This window comes from Mchenga conophoros, linkage group LG3 (assembly GCF_057382185.1).
Source record: "Mchenga conophoros isolate Kocher_MC1m ecotype Shallow Benthic linkage group LG3, M_conophoros_male_GT1.1, whole genome shotgun sequence".
Taxonomy (NCBI): Eukaryota; Metazoa; Chordata; class Actinopteri; order Cichliformes; family Cichlidae; genus Mchenga; species Mchenga conophoros.
The window spans coordinates 27,088,370-27,109,176 of record NC_140528.1 but is presented as its reverse complement, the minus strand read 5'-3'; the positions used below and the strand labels follow the sequence as shown (position 1 = coordinate 27,109,176).

General features: G+C 42.6%; 1 protein-coding gene across 3 annotated transcripts in view; it reads right to left on the bottom strand.

Annotated features, from left to right (window-relative positions):
- Positions 1-6,666: 6,666 nt before the first annotated feature.
- The window catches only part of LOC146577940 (NACHT, LRR and PYD domains-containing protein 12-like), a 34,000-nt gene continuing 19,859 nt past the window's right edge, over positions 6,667-20,807 (bottom strand). For 2 of the 3 annotated variants that reach the window (XM_085268458.1, XM_085268459.1), the window contains exons 9-11: positions 13,713-13,886; positions 8,272-8,318; positions 6,667-8,123 (exon numbers count right to left, since the gene is read on the bottom strand). In XM_085268458.1, the coding sequence (XP_085124584.1) occupies positions 7,591-8,123; positions 8,272-8,318; positions 13,713-13,886 (754 nt within the window). In that variant the 3' untranslated portion in view covers positions 6,667-7,590. The remainder of the gene's footprint in view (positions 8,124-8,271; positions 8,319-13,712; positions 13,887-20,807) is intronic. The other variant, XM_085268460.1, reaches the window with a different exon arrangement.

Sequence of the window (20,807 nt, the reverse complement as noted above, 5' to 3'; positions counted from 1 at the left end):
CACTGATCACATGACTCTGAGGGATGTTTCCAGCACCTCGCTGAATCTGAGCCATGAAGATTTAAAGCAGGTCTGAGGCTGTGTTAGCAAGCTGTACCTAATAAAGTGGCAGCAAGGACTCAGTCAGTAATGACCAGAGCCAGCAGGGGGCAGCACAGAGAGGCGCTGTCAGAGGAGCAGGCTGACACCAGACTGGTCATATTCCATCATCTATACTGAAATAATAAACAGGCACACAGCCAGAGGTTCTGCTTTGCTGCAGGGTCTCTTTGTTCTTCACATGCGTGTCGGGCCGAGTGTAAATCCTGAGGCTGAGCGGCCTTTGTACACACACACTTCTAAGCAGGGCAAAGCTGTCAGCACAAACAAGAAGTGAGGAGAAATCCAGGCAGCCGGCCTGTGTCTGTCCAACCGGTCAGAGAGCTCTTTACATGCAGCAGGATTTTTAAAGTAAAGTTGCAAATCCAGCTGCTAATCCAAATGTTAATCCCTGAGCTAATCTGTGATCAACAGTGAAGGGATTGAAATGAGGAGTGGAATCACCATTTTAAAAATCAGTTTTTTAACATGGAATTCAAAAATGAATTTACAAATTTATTCTGCAATTCATGATTTAAGCACAGAATTCTTTATTTCGATGCGCCTGGTTCTTGTGGTCCCCCATAAATTTCATATATACAACATGTCTGTGAAGGTTCTCAGTCATCCAGGTCATCGTAGTCAATTTGTATTTTATTTGATGTATTGACATAAAAGACAGAAGAAAAGGGCCATGTATAGCAGGACTACTCAATTACACACTGAGGTGGGCCAGATTTTCTAACCAAAACAACATTTCCCTGGCTCAGACATTATGCAAAATAAATATTTGTCAGTCTAAACCATGATGGGGAGGAGACGGGGAGAACCTCTCTTCCCTGAGTACAGCTACAAAACCCACTTTCTGAAACAGACCCTGCTCACCATTCAATTAAATTCTGAGCTAACAAGTTGCACGTTATTGTTGGATGCGCTGGTAGGACCGGATTTAAAATAGCATGACAAACATATCATACATGTTAAAGCCAAACAGTGTCATCAACGTAGCCGGAGAACATCTGCTAATAAGATGAAGTTAGCTAAGTCGCTATCTCATCGTAGCAAAAAAAGGCAGCACCTACCGTTCTTTATGCAACTTCAAATGTCGGACCAAGTAGGAAGTTGTTCCATCTCCGTCTGTGATTCTCTTCTTGCATGTTTTGTATGTTGCATTTTGTTTTTTGTTTACTACTTCGTAGTTTATGTACCTGAAAGAAATTACTCTTGGGAGCATTTTTGGCTCGAGCGTTTGTTTAAATCTGGTTAATTTGATTGGCTGTGCTACAGCTCACGCTCACATACGTACGGAGTGTGGTAAGAATGAATGAAGAGAACTAATGGTCCGCACTTTTTATATGATATGTATGTTAAATTTTAGATTTGGGTAAAATATCAAGTCTTTTCAAGTAAACAGGTTCAAGTCAAGTCACAAGTCTTACAACATTTTTTCAAGTCAAGTCTAAAGTCATAAAATGAATGACTCAAGTCCAAGTCACGTGACTCGAGTCCAAGTCACGTGACTCGAGTCCACACCTCTGGTGTCTAGTGTAGTGTCGTGCAGGTCGTGTATGCCCGTGGGAGTTGTGTTGATGGCTGCCTCTGCTGTTTCCCTGCAGGAGGAGCAGAACAGGACAGCATGCACAGGAAACACGGGAGCGGAGAGCACAGACGTTTGAGAGAGACACGGGAGTCCAGGGAGCTACGGGGATTTATTGTGTACTGGTTATTTACCTCACTGTAAATAAACGCACTGTCTTCATCACAGAGCATTTGGGTCCTCCTTCCTCGCATCCCCACGGTTGGCCATCATCAACCGTGACAAAAACAGTAAATGAGAGCAGGTAAACAGATTCCACACAAAGACGTGGACACAGAGCGCCGACAGGACGCAGTGAGATGGCAGGAAGCAGCAAACAGGTCGTCAGAGGCCGATGAGATGAATAAGTTTAACATTGTCTACAATACTGCCAAAGAGTGCCAAAGCACTTTAAGCACAAGCAGTCTTTCAGTAACTAGTAGCCTGGTCGTTGGGTTTTTCTCTGTATGGTTTATTGTAGGGTCGACTGTACGATATGAAGCGCCTTGAGTCGACTGTTGTTGTGATTTGGTGCTGTGTAAATAAAGCTGTGCTTGTGTCTTTGGGTTACCCTCCACTCTGTTCTCAGGGCTTCTGTATCTACTGTCTGTGTTTGCTTCATCAAACACTTCTCACAAGATTATCAAGCAACAAAAGACACAAAAATCCCAAATCTGCTGCAGATGTTGAAGTGTGTTCTCCATATCAGAGACATCTGCTGAACATGTCGTCATGTTAGAGGCTGCAACAAACATGGAAGAAGCACTGATTCGCTTCACTAACCAGGCTCAGCAAGGTCGGCTGCAGGGGAGAGGACTTTCTGCAACCAGTAACTGATGAAGATAATGCATTACTTTTAAGAACAGTATGAAAGTATGTGTGATACATTACTGTGTTTGAGTGACAACCCTGACATTGTATGTCAGCACGTGAACTTTACTCGGACTCAGTCTGAGAGTCAGACGACTTTTCTGTTTTTGCAGTGAATGCAAGAAGGTTTGACCTGAAGGAGCTGAATCCAGTCTGAAGTGGGACAGACATCAGTTTGTACACAGACAGAAACAAATGTGCAGTTAGATGAAGGAAAAGTTGTTGGTGGAGCTTTTCCTTCATGTGCTTTCAGAGTTGTGTCAGGGTGACACGTGTCAGCTCCATGGACACACAGGACTGATCTGTTCATCATTTGAATCCAGAGGGATCAAAACTACAGAACAACATGGTAAAGATCAGCACGTCACTATATTGAACTAAACATGGCAGGATTCATGAACAGACGTCAAACAGTAACACACATGCTTCTACACACAGACCTGGCAGAGGCAGGAAGCAAAGATTCAAAGACTTTGGAAAGAAAACTGGTGAAAGATGTGTCTAAAGAGGCCGAACAGCTGCAGAGACACGAGTGAAGGACTTGGCTGAGTCAGGAAAGACGTCCCTGTAACCCAGGACAGAACGGACTGAGAGGTCTCAGATCAATTTGTGCATCAGTTCCAGCTTAGAGCCAGACTGATCATGTGACCCTGGTAGTTTCTGTTTCCAAAGTCAAATGATGTCAGCATCCAAAGTAAAAGCAGGATGTTTGGAAAGGATGTGTGAGAAGTTCCTGCTCTGTTTAACAGCAACTGGAAATGTTTGAGGGCTGAAAAGCAGATTTTGATTGTGAAGCTAATAACTAATGAAAGATAATCATGTTTCCTAAAGTTCAGGTCATAATGAGCTGTTTTCAGTCAGAAATCACAAATGAAACACTGACAAACACATGAAACATGTTGAGTCTCTTTCTGTTGGCAGGTTCTGGTCTGCAGGTAAAGGCAGCCTGTACAGGAACATCAGGTCCAGTCTGTGAACCTCTGGAGGGACTGGACTGTGTTTCCTCTGTAGGACACAGCTGTGAGAGAGCACAGAGACACAGCAGCTGTGAACCCGGACAGGACATCAGCAAACATGTTAGCTTTCTGTTTCTGAATGAAGCTGATCACATTTACTGTTTGTTGCATTCAAACAGCAACACACACATGAAGAAACAGCAGCATTTAACTGCATCATGTAGAAATGTCCGCTGTGACCATTCAGGCTCATCTTCACCTCCACTTCCTGCAGCTTGATGCTTTTGATCCACAGTAAAGGTGCAAAGTGTCTCATGTAGAAACACAAATGTACATGAACACAACTACAAACAGGATTACATGACACCTGTTTATTATTCATTAGAATTAGATTGATGACTATGATGACTCACTGCATCAGTGAGGGCAGATGTGATGGCTGATGGGCCGGGTGGCCCCCCAGGTTTGTGTGCACTGAGCAGCTCGGGGTAAAACAGAGCCATGTTTGGACGCAGTGTGAGAGACATCACAGACAAACACTGAACTATCAGCAGGTCCTGATTGAGTCTTTGTGTTGCTGTTTGTGTGCACAGCAAAGCTTCTTGGTGTGTGTCAGTCTGTGTGCATTTAGTACAATCGGCTTCAGTTGAGGTATTATTTCAGCTTTTCTAAAGCTAATCAGCTGCTCCTGTTTGTAAACCCGCTTGTTCCCATGGTTACGCATCTTAACTCATCATCATTATTCATCTATGTATTACTTTTATGTATTAGTCATCTATTTGTTGTAATCATCTATCCTTGCAGTTGTTTATTACACAAAATAAATGATATTATCACACTTCTGGCCACATAGCGCTGATATTCACTGCACATGCCCATATTAACCTTAACCAGAGGGTTTAAACAACAAACCAGTGTTTACATACCATATCTGCTTCTGCCGTGGCCTGGTGGACAAGAAATTGGTTAAGGGTTCCCCGAGCTGTCACGCCCCTCATGTTCTTCATGTGCCCACCATTAGAAGCATGCCTATGGAAAAAGTGCGCCGGCACACAGTGCAGTGCGCTTTATAGGTGTTATCGTGCACTTTCCCAGCCAGGTGTTTTTCCCAGTCCTCCCTGTACTTTTGCAGCCTTTTTTTCTTTCTCTGAGGGGAACAAACATTGCTGCTCTAATGCTGGGCTCACACTGTGCGATCTTTGGCCCATTTTGAGCCGATTTTTGAGTCGTGCGACCGACTTGGTGATCGGCCTGATTTTGGCCTTCATCGTGCATCGTTTAGTATACGTGGGGTAACGAGAAGCGATTAATACCTCGAGCAGCTCCCGATCATCAATCGCTCGTGAGGGTGTCACCACAGCCGCTCACACTGCTCACGTGCAAACACGTAAACGTCGGTGAAAAAGACGGCGCAGCACGGCTGTGCAGCGTGTGATCTGGACACAAGCGATGGAGGCACAACTTGTAGAACTTTGGAAAGCTCATCCGAGCCTTTTCGATGTGGCCTCACAAAATTATCACGACCACAACAACCGTGGAAATAGTTGGATTTACATGCTGCTCAATCACAGCTGATCATGTTTTTCATTAGCAATTTAGCAAAGTTGATGGTGGTGGTGTGTCTGTGTGAGTGAAAGACAGAGAGAGAGAGAGATTTTCTGTTATAACCTTCATGTTATGGACGCACAGTGTGAGCACTCAGGTCGCATCAGAGCATCGGGTGAGACCCTGCATCGTGACCTACCAACTTCTAACCCCTGCGAGTCAATCGTACAGTTTGAGCAGGAGCTGAATAACGTGACTGAAAAAATCGCACAGTGTTTGCCCAGCTTTAGGTGTACTGTCGTCCGAGACTTGCACCGCAGTGTCGGCGTTTGTTTCCCTGTTGGCCATGCTTCTTGTTGTGGTCATCTGTTGTCTTCCGGTATTTTCTCCGTAAGCGACCTTTCCTCGACCAATGAGATGAGCGGTAATCTGACTTGTCATATTCGAATTGTCATAAGTGTGCTGTCAGCTCATTGGTCACAAAGCAGGAGAGGGGCTGGGAATTATGTTTTCCAACAAAGCGTTAATTCCATTAACATTTATAGACTACTTTTGATTCTCACTGTATTACGGGACAAAGTGCGTCCCTTATTAGCTCAATACGGGACGTGTACTTTTGTTTCTAAATACAGGACGATTCAGTTTTTTAAGGGACGGTTGGCAACCCTAGGTCAACATGACCCAGGATCATGACAAAATTCATATCTACATTCTTCATGGACACAGCGTAATGTTGCTAAGTGTAGAAAGAAGGTTAAACTTGTTGGTGAAGCTAACAGTCTGCACAGCAGTCTAACTTTACAACAGTGACATGATGAGAAGCTGTAAAGTGCAGGTGTGCTCGCTCACTGTGGAGCCTCACAGGTGTTTCATCCAGGCTGACTCCAGAGCAGCAGTGATGGGATGTTCCACACTGTGCTGAGCTCCTGAAGCACTCGTGCACCTGAAGCACGTCTGACCCTGAACACTCTGGCACCCCGGGCCCAGATTCAGGTGTGAACCTGTTACATGGAGGTGAACTCCAGCACCTCCATGTAACAGGTTACATGTAACGCGTTACTGCCCATCTCTGGTCATGAGGGTTTCACAGCAGCTCTGGATGCTGACCAGGACTCCAACCTCATGTTTCACCTCTCTGAGCTTCTGATGTCTGTGAACACTCGTGTTTCTTCTCTGGGCTCATCTGGACAAAAACACCATGCTGCTGTGGTGCACCCCACCCTCACTCTACACCTGAGCCACAGACCACACCCTCCACCTCAATATACACCACAGTTTTCTCTGCTGTGGAAATGAGATCAGGAGGAAATCATGATTATTATTATTTAATAAACGCTCACATTAATGTGGGCTTATTTGTTTCATGTTAGAAACATTAGTTGAGTGTTTTTAGTATAAAATGGTCAAAGTCCCTCTTTTTGCTCCTCCCCTCACCTGTGGATGGGCGGTGCTGTTACCGTGGTGACAGCTTGGATGTGTTTCAGTCCTGCCTGGTTATCACTGCAGGAATCTTTCACATTTATTACAGGTAATAACTCTGATTTTTCTGTGTATTATGAACCAAATGTATCCTGATACTCACAGAGATGGATGAGCAGAGGTCACATGATGAAAGAACAAACATGGAGTCTTTGATTGATTTAGATATTTATTGATGAATGCAAACAAACCTGACACTGAACCATCGTCCAGCAGAACAAACCTGATCACATGACCTGCTGACCCAAACAGTGCAAAGCTCCATGGCAACAACAACAAACAGCCTCACATATGTTAACAGAGGCTGTTAGAAGCAAAGAGTCTTTACAGTCTTTCTCCTGTTTGGACACAGATCTCTGCACATCTTCATCACAGTTACTCACAGACGTGCAGAGTGTGTGGATATCACAGCTAAGTTTCCACCATGTTTGTAGTCTGTACTGGGACTCATGGAGCATCTCTATGAGCACTCAGTGCGTCCCAGTTTAACCAGCAGCCTTCACACCACACATCACACAGACATGGAAACTTCAAACCTCAGACTGAAGACACCATCAGAAATAAACAGATCGTGATGAAGATGAAGAACTGGACCAGTTTGCTGTGGTTTCTTCTGTTCCTGTCAGAAATAAGAGTCTGGCAGCACTTTGCTCTCCTTCCACATGTTTAAGGAGGAAGTGAAGAAGAGCGAGTGAGTCGTCTTCCTCTGTGGGCCCAACATCAGGCAGCAGCCACGTATTTTTAAAAACCCAGCACACTGCTTCAGAAACACTGAGTCCAGGTGACCAGAGTCATGTGATCAGTGAGGTCTTCACTCAGGACGTCACTGCTTCAGGACCTGATTCAGAGGTTTATAAGGACGTGGATCATTGGTGTTGATGTTGTGTGAGAGCTGGTGAATGGACTGAAAGGACTGAAGAGGAAGAAGTTTACAAGGAATCATTTAGAAGAGTTTCAAACATCAACTGATTGAATCCATGAATCTGAAAACGTGTTTGTGAGTGAAAGAGACAGACATGTACAGACTGAACTATCTGTTCAACAGTCAGAGTGTTTCTGTAACAGGAGACACTCTTTACACTCCACTCAGCACAGGGACACTGAGGCACCAGACCAGACCATAAACCCAGGATAAAGAGTTTGAGTGAATGTGGTGTTGAAGGTGTGGAGGTGGATCAGAGTGTCAGAGGAGACTCTGTAGAAGGACAGAGTGCCAGCAGGACAGTCCACATACACTGCTGCTCTGTTAGAGACAGAGGAGGAGGAGGAGGAGGAGATGGGTGTTGATCTGTTATTGTGCCTGACATAACGAGTACCATCATTATAGCACCTCAGACTCCAGGACTGATCATTGTTTCCAAACACACAGTCAGCACTGTCTCCTTTCCTTCTGATGCTTCTGTAACCCACTGATATATAAACGTCTCCTCTCCACTCGACCTCCCAGTAACAGCGACCAGTCAGACCATTTCTACACAGCAGCTGTTTCCAGTAATCAAATCTGTCTGGATGATCAGGATATGACTGAACCTCCCACACACGTGTCACCTTCCTGTTGTTGTCAGACAGTTGGAGCTTTGTGTTCACTGTGTTTGTGTCGATTGTGAGTTGACAGGAATCTGATGGAGAGAACAAACACAATCCAGCTGCAGTTATTGATCCATCATCTGTTCATTGATTGACACTTTGATGATGACTCCTGACATGATGAAGATGGTTGAATGTGTGCTGCTTTGTTTTCATGAATCCCATTAAAAACACACTTACACTTCCTCAGACCTGGTCTCAACCATCGGACTCCAGCAGGCTCCACCCTGAAAGGAGGAGGGGGGTCAGAGCAGCACAGTCAGCATGCACACATGGACATTACATGGCTCTCACACACACACTGTTACACACTGAGCTCAAAGCTCGGCTCCACTGTTTTATTCAAAGAAATCTACATTTATTTATCAGCACATTTAAAAACAGCTTGAGCCAAAGTGCTGCACAGAGTAGAGAGAAAATAGGAAACATACACAGTAATGACTATAAAGACTGGTCAGGATTGAAAGCTACAGAGTACAAATGTGTTTCCAACCGGCTTTTAAAAATGTCCAGTGTTGGTGACGACCTGATGTGAAGGGCGACTGTTCCAGAGTTTGGCTGCAGCCATCGATAAAGCTCACCTCTGTTTTTACGTCTAGTTCTGGTCAGAAGCTGCTTATCTGCAGACCTGAGGGCTCCACTTGGATTCTTTTGTTAAAGAGAGATAAGATGGAGCCAATCCATTCACAGATTTAAAGACAACCAGATCTGGAAGTGGATTCTACCACGTACTGGTAACCAGTGGAAAAAGCTGCTGATGGGTCGTCTAGCACAGACCCACCGCTGGAACCAGACAATTGATGAGGGAGAGAACTGTGACAGCGCCGTTCCTTCACTTGACCTCAGTCGCTCTCGTCTGCTCCCTCGTAACACTGCTCTTTATTGAGCTTACATGAATATGCACAAGTTCATTATGACGTCTTACACAGGTATGAACAAAGAGTACCAGTCTGTGCATAGTGTAGGTGTGTGTTCCAGATGTGACCCTGTGACCCCAAAGCTGGTGCTAAGAGTCCAGCGGTCCCCCTAACAAAGGCCTCTTATACTTAAGCAGATACAGAGTAGGTGTCCTCCTACACCATAAATCAGTAAGAGAGGGTACGACCTCTCTCATGACCCCAAGTTGTGTGTGCATGCCAGAGCACTCTGGAAGGCACACAGTCTTTACAGACTGCTAAGGATCAAACCTCTATCATTATGCAATCGATTATAAAACTCTAAGCATATATCAGTAAATATTTCTAAGCATAAATGACAATCAACAATATAAACCTTACAGCTGGTTTTAATAACAGAATTTATTTGTTTCTCAAATGAGAAAGAGCTATCGAGAAACACTCCTAAATCTTTAGTTCTGAACTTTTCCAGTGGGCCAAGGTCAACATTATCTGCTAATGCTAAATAGACTGTCATTATTAACTAATGCTAATTTGACGTGAATTAGCATTATCCACTAATGTTAACATTTACTTTTTAACAATGTGAGGAGTTAATGCTAAGTATGCTGCCATTAGTGGCTAATTCTAATTAGTGGTGAATAATTATTACCAGCTAATGCTAATATCGTTTTCCCTTCCCTTTTAACAATGTTTACAGCTAGTTCTAGGTTGGCTGATGTTAGCTGCTCATGCTAATTTGATGTGAATTAGCGTTATATTAGTGAGCAATTAATGCTAAGTAGACTGCCATTAGTGGCTAATGCTAATTTTAGATGAATAGCAATTGGCAGCTAATCCTAATACCATATTTTCTTGCTTTATAACAATGTGACCAGCTAATGCTAAGTAGGTTGCCGTAATGAGCTAATACTAATTTGAGGTGTATTAGCATTATCCGCTTATGCTAACAATGTTTTTTCTTACTCTTTAACAATACGAGTAGCTAATGTGAACACTTTTTTTATTCAATTTTGAGTTTTCCCCTGCGATTTGAAGAGTTAATGCTAAATAGGATGCCATTAGTGGCTAGTTCTAATTTAAGATGAAAAAGCATTAGAGCTAATGCTAATACCGTATTTTCTTGCTTTAAATCAATATCAGTAGTTAATGCTAGGTACGTAGCCATAATTAGCTAATGCTAATTTAGGTGAATAAGCATTATCCACTAATGCTAACAATGTTTTTGCCAACTCTTTTCCCTTGAATTAAAACAATATGAGCAGTTTATGCTAAGAAGGCGGCCATTATTAGGTAATGCTAATTTGATGTTTGTTAGCATTATCCGCTACTGCTAGCAATGTTTTGCTTTTTAACAATATCAGCAGCTAATGCTAACACTACTTTCATTTCAGTTAAGCCAATTTAGCATTACTTAACTTAATTTAGCATTAAGAAGTTTATGCTAAATAGGCTACTATTAGTGGCTAATGCTAATTTTAGATAAATATGCAACTAATGCTAATACCATATTGTCTTGATTTCTAACAATGTGAGCAGCTAATGCTAAGTAGTTTGCCGTTATTAGGTAATACTAATTAATCCGCTAATGCTAACAATGTTTTTCTTACATTTTAACAATATGAGTAGCTAATGCTTATACTATTTTTCCTTCCATTTTAACAATGTGATGTGTGTTTCCGTTAATAACTATTGCTAATTTGATGTGAATTAGCATTACCAGATAATGCTAACTATTTTCCTTTGCATTATAACGATGTAAGGATTTAATGCTAAGTAGACTGCCATTACTAGCTAATGCTAATTTGACGTGAATTTTACTAACTCTAATGTAATGCTAACTCTTTTCCCTTGCATTATAACAATGCGAGCAGCTAATGCTAAGAATGCTGCTGTTATTAGCTAATGCTAATTTGATGCGAGTTAGCATTACCCGATAACGCTAAAACTTTTCCCTTCCCTTTTAATAATGTGAGCAGCTAGTGCTAGGTAAGCTAATACTAGCAGCTAATGCTAATTTGATGTAAATTAGCATTGTATTAGTGAGGAGTTAATGTTATGTAGACTGCCACTAGTGGCTAATGCTAATTTTAGCTGAATAGGAAATTAGCTGAATAGGAAATTCAGCTAAAATTAGCAGCTAATGCTAATACCATATTTTATTGCCTGATAACCAGCTAATGCAAAGCAGATTCCCGTTATTACCTAATACTTATTTGAGGTGAATTAGCATTATCCGCTTATGCTAACAATATTTTTTCTTACTTTTTAACAATACGCCATTAGTGGCTAATTCTAATTTGAGATGAAAAACCATTAACAGCTAATGTTCATACTGTTTGCTTTGTAAGAATGACAGAAGGTGATGTGAATTAGCATTATCCGATAATGGTAACTCTTTTCCCCTGCATTATAATGATGTCAGGAGTCAATGCTAAGTAGGCTGCCATTAGCAGCTAAAGGTAATTTGAGGTGAATAAGCACTAGTAGCTAATGCCAATACCATTTTCTCTTGTGTTATAATGATGTGACCTTAATGCTAAATAGGCTGCCATGAGTAACTCTTTTCCCGTGCATTGTAATGATATAAAGGGTCTATGCTAAGTAGGCTCCCATTAGCAGCTAAAGCTAATTTGAGGTAAATAAACATTAGTAGCTAACGCTATTACCCTTTTCTCTTGTGTTCTAATAATGTGAGACGTTAATATTGTTCCCAAACAACAGAATGAGAATGAAATATTGATTCTAACAGGGCCCATAAACAGCATTAGCTTAGCAGCATTAGCTTATCAGAGTTTCTATGATGGTCACACAAATCCTTAGCAGAGCAAAGTGGCCTACTTAGCAAAAGCTGCTCAAGTTGTAGAAAGCAAGGGAAAACAGTATTAGCATTAGCTGCTAAATGTGCACTTGAGAACAAATTTATTGTAAATTCAGCTGTGAATGTAGAGTTTAAGCTTCCATTTCCAAATGTTAGCTGCTCCTGTCTGCGTCTTTGTCACACACACAGACTGAAATGATTCACAGCCTTGTTTCATACTTCTGTCACTATCACTGTGGACATACAGCATGGGAAACATACACATGGCTTACACTTTATTAGGTACACAGTGGCATCTATCTCAGGTACACCTGTGACCTAAATGATCCTGCAAACAGACTCCTTGGAGACCCCCTACATAAATATCTATGTACTTAGTGTGTCTGTGTGTGAAAATATTCCTGCATGTGTGATTGTTCGTGTCTCATCTGCAGGAAACAAACAGGAAGTGAAGGACAGGAAATGTTTCCAGCTCTTCCTCCTCTATCAGAGGACACTCTCCATACCTGAGAGTGTCCAGTCTCCAGCCTTGATCCTTCAGTCCAGCCGACAGCCAGTGTTGCCAACTTAGCGACTTTGTCGCTATATTTAGCGAGTTTTCAGACCCCTTAGCGACTTTTTTTCTAAAGAAAGTCGCTAAAAAAAGACTCTCAACAAGCAGCGGGTGCTGTAACGCAGTCAGTTCTTCTTTTACTCTTTTACTCTTATGCTGTTTTGTGGATCACAAGGTTTAAAACTACTTATAAACACACACACACACACAAAGTAACTCCACCAGAGGAGCAGGGTTGGAATTGTGACATTAAAAAAAAACAATAATTGCTAAAAGAAATTTAATTTGTAAATGGTAAATGGCCTGTATTTATATAGCGCTTTACTAGTTCCTAAGGACCCCAAAGCGCTTTACATATCCAGTCATCCACCCATTCACACACACATCCACACACTGGTGATGGCAAGCTATGTCGTAGCCACAGCCACCCTGGGGCGCACTGACAGAGGCGAGGCTGCCGGACACTGGCGCCACCGGGCCCTCTGACCACCACCAGTAGGAAACGGGTGAAGTGTCTTGCCCAAGGACACAACGACCGAGACTGTCCAAGCCAGGGCTCGAACCGGCAACCTTCCGATTACAAGGCGAACTCCCAACTCTTGAGCCACGATCGCCCCTAAATAAACTCTAAATGCATTTAGGACGTTTTTAACTCACTTTATGTCTCTTCCACGATGTTATTTCTCTCTCCAACAACGTAGGTTACAATTAGATTAGCATGATCAATTATGCAAATTAAGCGATGACATCATTTAGCGACTTCTAGCGACTTTTAGGACAGCCAATAGCGATTTTCCTTACTGAGGAGTTGGCAACACTGAGTGTTAACTGCTCTGATTAGCACAGTTCGCAGCTAATACTAACTTGATGTGAATTTTCATTATCTGCTAACGCTAACATCATTTCCCCTTCCTTTTTAACTATGTGAATAGCTAACACTTATGCCCTTTTGCCTTGCATTATAACTATGTAAGGAGTTAATGCTAAGGATTAACTCCTCACTATTAGCGACTAATGCTAATTTAAGGTGAAAATTCATTAGGACCTAATGCTAATACCGTTATGCCTAGCTTTAATACAATGTGAGCAGCAAATGTTAAGTAGGCAGCCGTTAGCGCCTACTGATAAATTAAGGTGAAAACCCATTAGCAGCCAATGCTAATACAGTAAGTAGGTCACCGTCACAGAAACTGCTAATTTAATGTGAATTAGTATTATCCGCTAATGCTGACACGGTTTTCCTTTGGTTTCAAACAATGTGAGCAACTAATCTTAAGTATTCTTAGCAGCTAATGCCAATACGGTTATGTGTTTCCAGCTCTTCCTTCTCTATCAGACATTCTCTCCATACCTGAGAGTTTCCAGTCTCCAGCCTGGATCCTTCAGTCCATCATCCAGCAGCTTCATTCCTGAATCACCTGGATGATTATAGCGCAGGTCCAGCTCTCTCAGGTGGGAGGGGTTGTAGCTCAGAGCTGAGGCCAGAGAAGTACAGCCTTCCTCTGTGATCAGACAGCCTGACAGACTGCAGACACACAAAACATCTCAAGCTGTTTAACAGAGTAAGGTAACAGCCTCCAATATCAGAGTGAAAGCCCCAAACATCAGACAATCCACTGTGAGCAGCACTTGGTGATGGTGGGAAGAAGAACTCCCTTTGACACAAAGATCCTCCCAGTGAAAACAGGCTCCAGGAGAAGCATCTACCATGACTGGTTGCAGGGTGAGGGGAAAGAGAAGAGATGAGCTCAGAGAGACAAGAACAAAACACAAACTAAGGAGAGAGAAGACAAAAGTTAAGGACATGCAGTAGTGACATATAAAAGCATCAGGAGTGAAAAGAGGGGAGAAGAAAGCAGAGCATCATGGGAAGTCCACCAACAGCCTGAGCCTATAGCAGCATAACTAAGGGATGGTTCAGGGTCACCTGATCCAGCTCGAACTATAAGCTTTATCAAAAAGGAAAGTTTGAAGCTGATCTTCAAAGTAGAGAGGGTGTCTGTCTCCTGAACTCAAACTGGGAGCTGCTGCCACACCCAGTCCAACATAGCCAGGCTTTCTTTGCTGCTCTGACAAAACCTCAAATCCCAGTCAGAGATGATGAGCATCATCACAGTGATGATCATTTCTCTGTAACCCAGGCTTCCTGCTTCAGGATCTGTGCACGCTCACAGAACAAGGAGACCTTTAAACATCATTTCACTAAATGGATGGACTGGGCTCAGCCTACAGATGAACTGGTGCCAGAGATCATAAAGAACATCAGTCAAATTCAACACTTTAATGGAAATATGAGATTAATGCTGCAGACAATCATGAACCTGCTGAATTCATGAACATCAAGAATGCAGCGAGTGGTAAAATAAAGATCTGACCTCAGTGTGCTCAGTGTTCCTGTCTATTCCTCACATATTCCTAACATGATAGCTGCACTTTAGAGCTCTAAAACTGGAACTCACACATGTTTAAACTCTACATGTTACTCAGTACATTCAGTTCTGACACTCGCCCACAGTCCAACAAAGGAAACATGGAGATCATATCAGTTTGTCACCAAAGTCTAATTTGGAAGAAGAACACATGAGCTGTAGAAAAAGGAGAGACTACGAAAGCCACGGCGTTACACCGTGCACCAGCTGTTGGTCTCTCAGGAGACTACTGGGCGTGGCTGGGTAACCATGGTTACCTGGGAGTTACAGTACATGATATTAATGAAGAGTGGGCGCTGCGTTCTATAGCAAACAATTTGTTATGAGGTAATCAGCTGATCTTAGTTTAAGCGGAAGCCCTTCACAATAATTGCAAAGCCTTTATTTTGTCCAACTACCATCAGTTCGTCTGTACTGATGGTAACTTAAAGTCACACTAATGCCGTTCAGTTTGTATAGTTTATGTAGTAGAAGTATACTACAGTACTCTGATCACTGATAGGATAGTAGGGGTGGGTATTATTCGCTTGCTTGTTCCGCATAAGTCTACCGTTATTTACAGGCTGTCGGCCGCTGTTTTTTTTCCTTTTACTTACTTCTGAAAAGAAAACCTAATTTCTGCCGTTCAATACTGAACAAATTTAAACTTTTTAAAATTATGCAAAATGCAAAACGCTTAGCCGTGTCTCTAATAAAACCGCTGTAACGTCAGAGGTAACGTTCATATGTTGATTAATGGTTTTCTTTCGTTTTTGATGCACTGCAGAATATTTTTATAAAATCCCAGGCCAGGAAAATCACTTTAATTTTTTTCTGTGTTTTATCTTCAGCTACTTTATGTTAGCTATACTGACGTATGGATCTAACTGGATATGTAACTTATCTATTCATCTTATTTGTCGTGAATCAGACACACCAGTGTTATCCCTGATATCTCCACTACATTTAATCGTCCTTCAGCCTGTGGCTGCAGTTAGCTGGTCTGCTAGTTAGCCGGTGTGCTAGTTAGCCGCTGCGCTATTTAGCTACTGTGCTAGTTAGCCGGTTCGCTAGTCAACTGGTGTGTTAGTTAGCTGGTGTACTAGTTAGACGGTTCGGTAGTCAGCTGGCCTGCTAGTCAGCTGGTGTGCTAATTAGCCAATGTGCTAGTTAGCCGGTTCACTAGTCAGCTGGTCTGCTACTTAGCTGGCTTGCTAGATAGCCGGTGTACTAGTTAGCTGGTGTGCTAGTTAGCTGGGATCTAACTCAGTAGAACATTTGATGCTAAACTGTCTAAACTGTGTGAGCAGCTTTTGTGGCTGCTCTGTGTTACTCTCTAGCCTCTATTTAACTCAGTCCTCTCAGTTTTTTCCTTCTTACAAAATAGAAAACCTTCTTTTTCAGCTTCTCCACACCTGAGCTGTGGCTAAGCTACCAGCATGCAGCATGTTGAGTGTGTCTTACTCAATAGTTACACCTGTCACACAGCACAGACTAACAACACTCCACATGTTCACCACTAGGAGGTGCTAAAAGACCACATACAGGGAGATTATCACTAAATGTCTGCTGTGTCTGACGGTGACTTGAGTTTTTACTAACTGGCTACATGAGCAGGACTAGCTACAGTTCCATCTTTGTAAAAGAGACTCAGCAGCAGATTAGAACCAAACAGAAACATTTCTACTTTTTCTGCAGCACCAGCTGAATGCATGGAGCCTAAACTCCTTTACAGCTGGGCCTCATTCACTGACATTAGTCAGATATGACTGAATCTATATCACACTTAAAGCTTTCTGTAAATGAAAGAATCAGTGAAAACGAGGCACTTCAGTCGATTTTAAACACAAACTCTGAACATAACCTGATCCAGACCAGGTTATGGGTTCAGCATCAGTAACCACGGTGATGTAGCCAGGTAGACACCGAGCTAGGACAGAGACAGATAAACATTTATGCTCACAATCACTCCAGTTAACCCAGCATGCATGTTTCTGGACTGTGGGAGGAAGCAGAGAACCTGAAGACAACCTACACAGGCCACACTATCACCTGTTAGGTTTTGTATTGTTGATTGTCATTTATGCTTAGAAATATCTACTTATATATGCTTAGAGTTTTGTAATTAGTTGTAGATTGGTAGAGGTTTGATCCTTGATAGTCTGCAAACTTTGTGTGCATTAGAGAGCACTCTGGGAGCACGAGAGAGGTGGTACCTTGTCTTATTGTTTTATGGTAGGATGAACGTAGCTTTATCTGTCTTAGTCTAAGTGCCTTTGGTTTGATGAACTGCTGGAGACCAGCAGGTTTAGGGAAGTCTTTATGGACACACACACACACACACACACACACACACACACACACACACACACACACACACACACACACACACACACACACAGTATTCTTTGTTCACATGTATACCTATGTAAGATGTTATATGTTAATGACCCTATGCATATTCATGTAACCACAATAAAAGGAGTGCTGTGGGGAACCTGGCTGAGAGTCTTTTTTTTTGCCTGTCCTGTTTGGCTCTTTTGCATCAGAATTATTGTCTAAAGAAAGAAAGATGCCCAACGGATTTACTTTACCAAATTGACCATCCCAGCCTTGCCGTAATGGTCCATTTGATTCACCTTTTATTGTTTATTTTATTGTCACTTGCTGAATACGGGACAGACTTGACTGGGGGAAAGAAGGAGAGAAAGAAAGAGAAAGAGCTGAGAAGAGGGACGGGGGAGAAGGGCAAAAAACAAAAACCAACAGAATGGGCAGAAAAAAAATGCATCTATGGATCACCTGGATCACCTGCTGAGAAAGAACAAAGAAAACAAGCAGAAGAGAACAAGAGTAATAGAATAAACAACATCACAATGATATATGGGAATATGACAGTAAATACTAAATGTTAAACATTATTGTGCAGCACATAAGATCAACAGAACACAGTGTGCTTTGAGGTAGGAGCCAAAAAGGGTGTAGTTTGTGGGTGTGATCACCCGTGTGCACACCTGTGAGCATGGACGCGCTTGTTTTTAAAGGTTCCTTCATGTAATGATCTGCTAGAGGGTGTGGGGGGGCCACAGCCCCGTCCTCCAGGGCATGAAGAAGGTATGGAGGAGATCCCAGAGTAACAGCCAAACAGGAGGATCTATTGGCGAGCACTGCTTAGCCTTGCACACCTTCTTATTTTAAACTTGATCTGGAATTCATTGCAAACTGTTTGTGCAGGATATGAATGACAGGATTTTGTTTTTCTACAAGAGTTAGTAAAAACATCTCCAGTGTGATCGAATCTTCTTGCCAAACATCTGCAGCTTGGCAGTGTATACAGCGCCATAATGACCAGACCTGATTCTTTTGAAAACATCTTTCCACAGGTCTCCACTTCATCAGACATCACCTGGACTCAGAGCTGGATGAGGCCAGCACAAACAGCAGCCTAACGACTAAGATGATGGATCCATGGGGTCAGCAAAGCCAGAAGCAGGGCTGGAGAGGTACCTTTCATGTCACTGGAGGTGTGGATCTATTGCATGGCGTTCCTCACATCAAGAAGCTGCCGATCAAAATCAGTACAGCTCTTCCTGCATCTGGAGCTTGTGAAGGACGTCTCAGTCATGCAGGACTCCTGTTCACTGCTGAACAGTTACAGCTTCACAGAAAGAACCTTGAGAGCAAACTGCTGCTGAAGCTGAACCATCTCCTCAGTGAGTGAAGAAAGGGCACATTTTTGCTGAATATGCAGGAATAGATGCACACCCATACAACTTATGGTAACCTGAGCTGCCTTGTATGAACACATGTTGAAGATGCCTCGCTCTGTTTTCTCTGAGGCTGCTGTGCCATTTGGAGCAAAGATGAATATAAAGTTTCAAATTCAAATTTTTTCAAATTCAAATTCAAATTTTATTTGTCACGTACACAGTCATACACAGTACGATATGTAGTGAAATGCTTGGACAACTGCTCGTGACCTAAAGAAAACAAAAAAGGAAAAGGCTATGAATAAGATAGGAAATAAATATGAAAAATTAAAAAGGGTAAATTTAACTAGGAAGGAATAAAATATAAATTAAGGTTAAAAATGAAATAACTGTACAACACAAATTAGAATGAAGGGTAAATTTAACTGGGAGAATAAGATAAAATATATAAATTAAAGTTGAAAATAAAATAACTGTACAACAAAATACACAATATAGAACTATATAAGAATGTATGAACAAAATACACAAGAAGTATAAATAAATATATACACAATAACAGCAGCAGTGATTTAAGTGATGAAGTGAAAACAAAGTCCAGAAAGTCCAGTGTGTGTGTAAGAACTGTATGTGTGGGTCAGTACTGTGTGGTGGTGTGATTGAGAGACCGTATCGCCTGCGGGAAGAAGCTCCTCCTCAGTCTCTCTGTGTTGGTCTTCAGGGAGCGGAATCGCTTTCCTGACCTCAGCAGAGAGAACAGTCTGTTGTTGGGATGGCTGAGGTCCTTCACCATCTTCCTGGCCTTGGTCCAGCACCGCCTGCTGTAGATTGAGTGCAGGTCAGGGAGCTCGGAGCGGATGGTGCGCTCAGCTGACCGCACAACCCTCTGTAGAGCTCGTCTGTCCTGCATGGTGCTGTTCCCGAACCAGGTTAAGATGTTTCCCGCCAGGATGCTCTCTATGGTGCACGAGTAAAAGTTCCTGAGCACCTTGGAGGGCAGTTGGAAGTCTCTCAAGCGTCTGAGGTGGTAGAGACGCTGTCGGGCCTTTTTCACCACGGTGTTGATGTGACAGGACCATGACAGGTCCTGCGTGATGTGAACTCCGAGGTATTTGAAGCTGTCCACTCTCTCCACTGGGCACTCGTTGATGACGGGGGTCTGGTAGTTCCTCTCCTGCTTAGTGCTGAAGTCCACTATCAGCTCCTTTGTCTTACTGACGTTTAGAAGGAGGTTGTTCCTCTGGCACCAGTTCTCCAGTTTACAGCATATCTTGTCACTGGAAATTGTTTGCACTGTTTATATATTTACCGTAATTGTCGGGCTATAAGCTGCTACTTTTTGCACCAGCTTTGAACCCTGCGGCTTTTAGTCAGGTGCGGCTTTTCTATGGATTGTCCATGATTTTTGTCATATCGTAAGACGATTTGTTTTGTTTGTTCCGCTGTTGTACGGCACTACGTTGCCTGGCGGAAGGGCATGTGATCAGACACACAGTATCGGGGTTCAAGAGTGGTGTGTTGGTCACGTGTCCATCCGCCAGACAACATAGTGCCGTACAAGTAGCGCGAAAAACAATGCGAAAAGCAAGTTATGCTCAACTCCACCGGTGGATTCTGACAGCGTGGAAAAGTGTGAAAACATCAATGATCACCAACGGATTTCGAAGGGCTGAATGCTGCATGATGGAGAGGAGGACACCGCCACGGCCCTTCTGAGGGTGTTCGACTCTGACACTGACAACGAGGATTTCTTTGGTTTTGAAAGTGACAACGAAGGAAAGAAGCTGAGAGTGGATGACGAAGCCATCCTGAGCCTGTTCGTTTCCGACACTGGAGAAGAGGACTTTGGTGGTTTTAGTGCGCAGGAAGATGGTGGTGAATGACTGACTTTTCTTCTTGTTAAAGCCGTGTCGCTGCACCTGAGCCTAAAAGGTAGTCTGAATCTATTTTTCTGGTGTGCTGTAGGTTATTGTTATGTACTACATTTGTTACTCATTTATGAAGCACAGTACATGTTTCCTACTTGTAATTACCGCTACTTGTACATATACCTAAAAGGTTATGCAAATATGTACCCGTAACTTGTTTTTCAAAATATTAATAAAAGGGGTGTGTCTCCAAACAGCCATCTCTTTCCTGACAATTCCCTTTGTGCATATTCTCTTACATATGATAAGTCAACATTGAAACACCTGCGGCCTTTAGTCAGGTGCGGCTAATGTATGTACAAAACAGGATTTTCCCCTGATTTTAGCTTGTGCGGCTAATATTCAGGTGCGCTTTGTAGTCCGGGAAATACGGTATATTATTTACTGCAGGTTTTGGTGA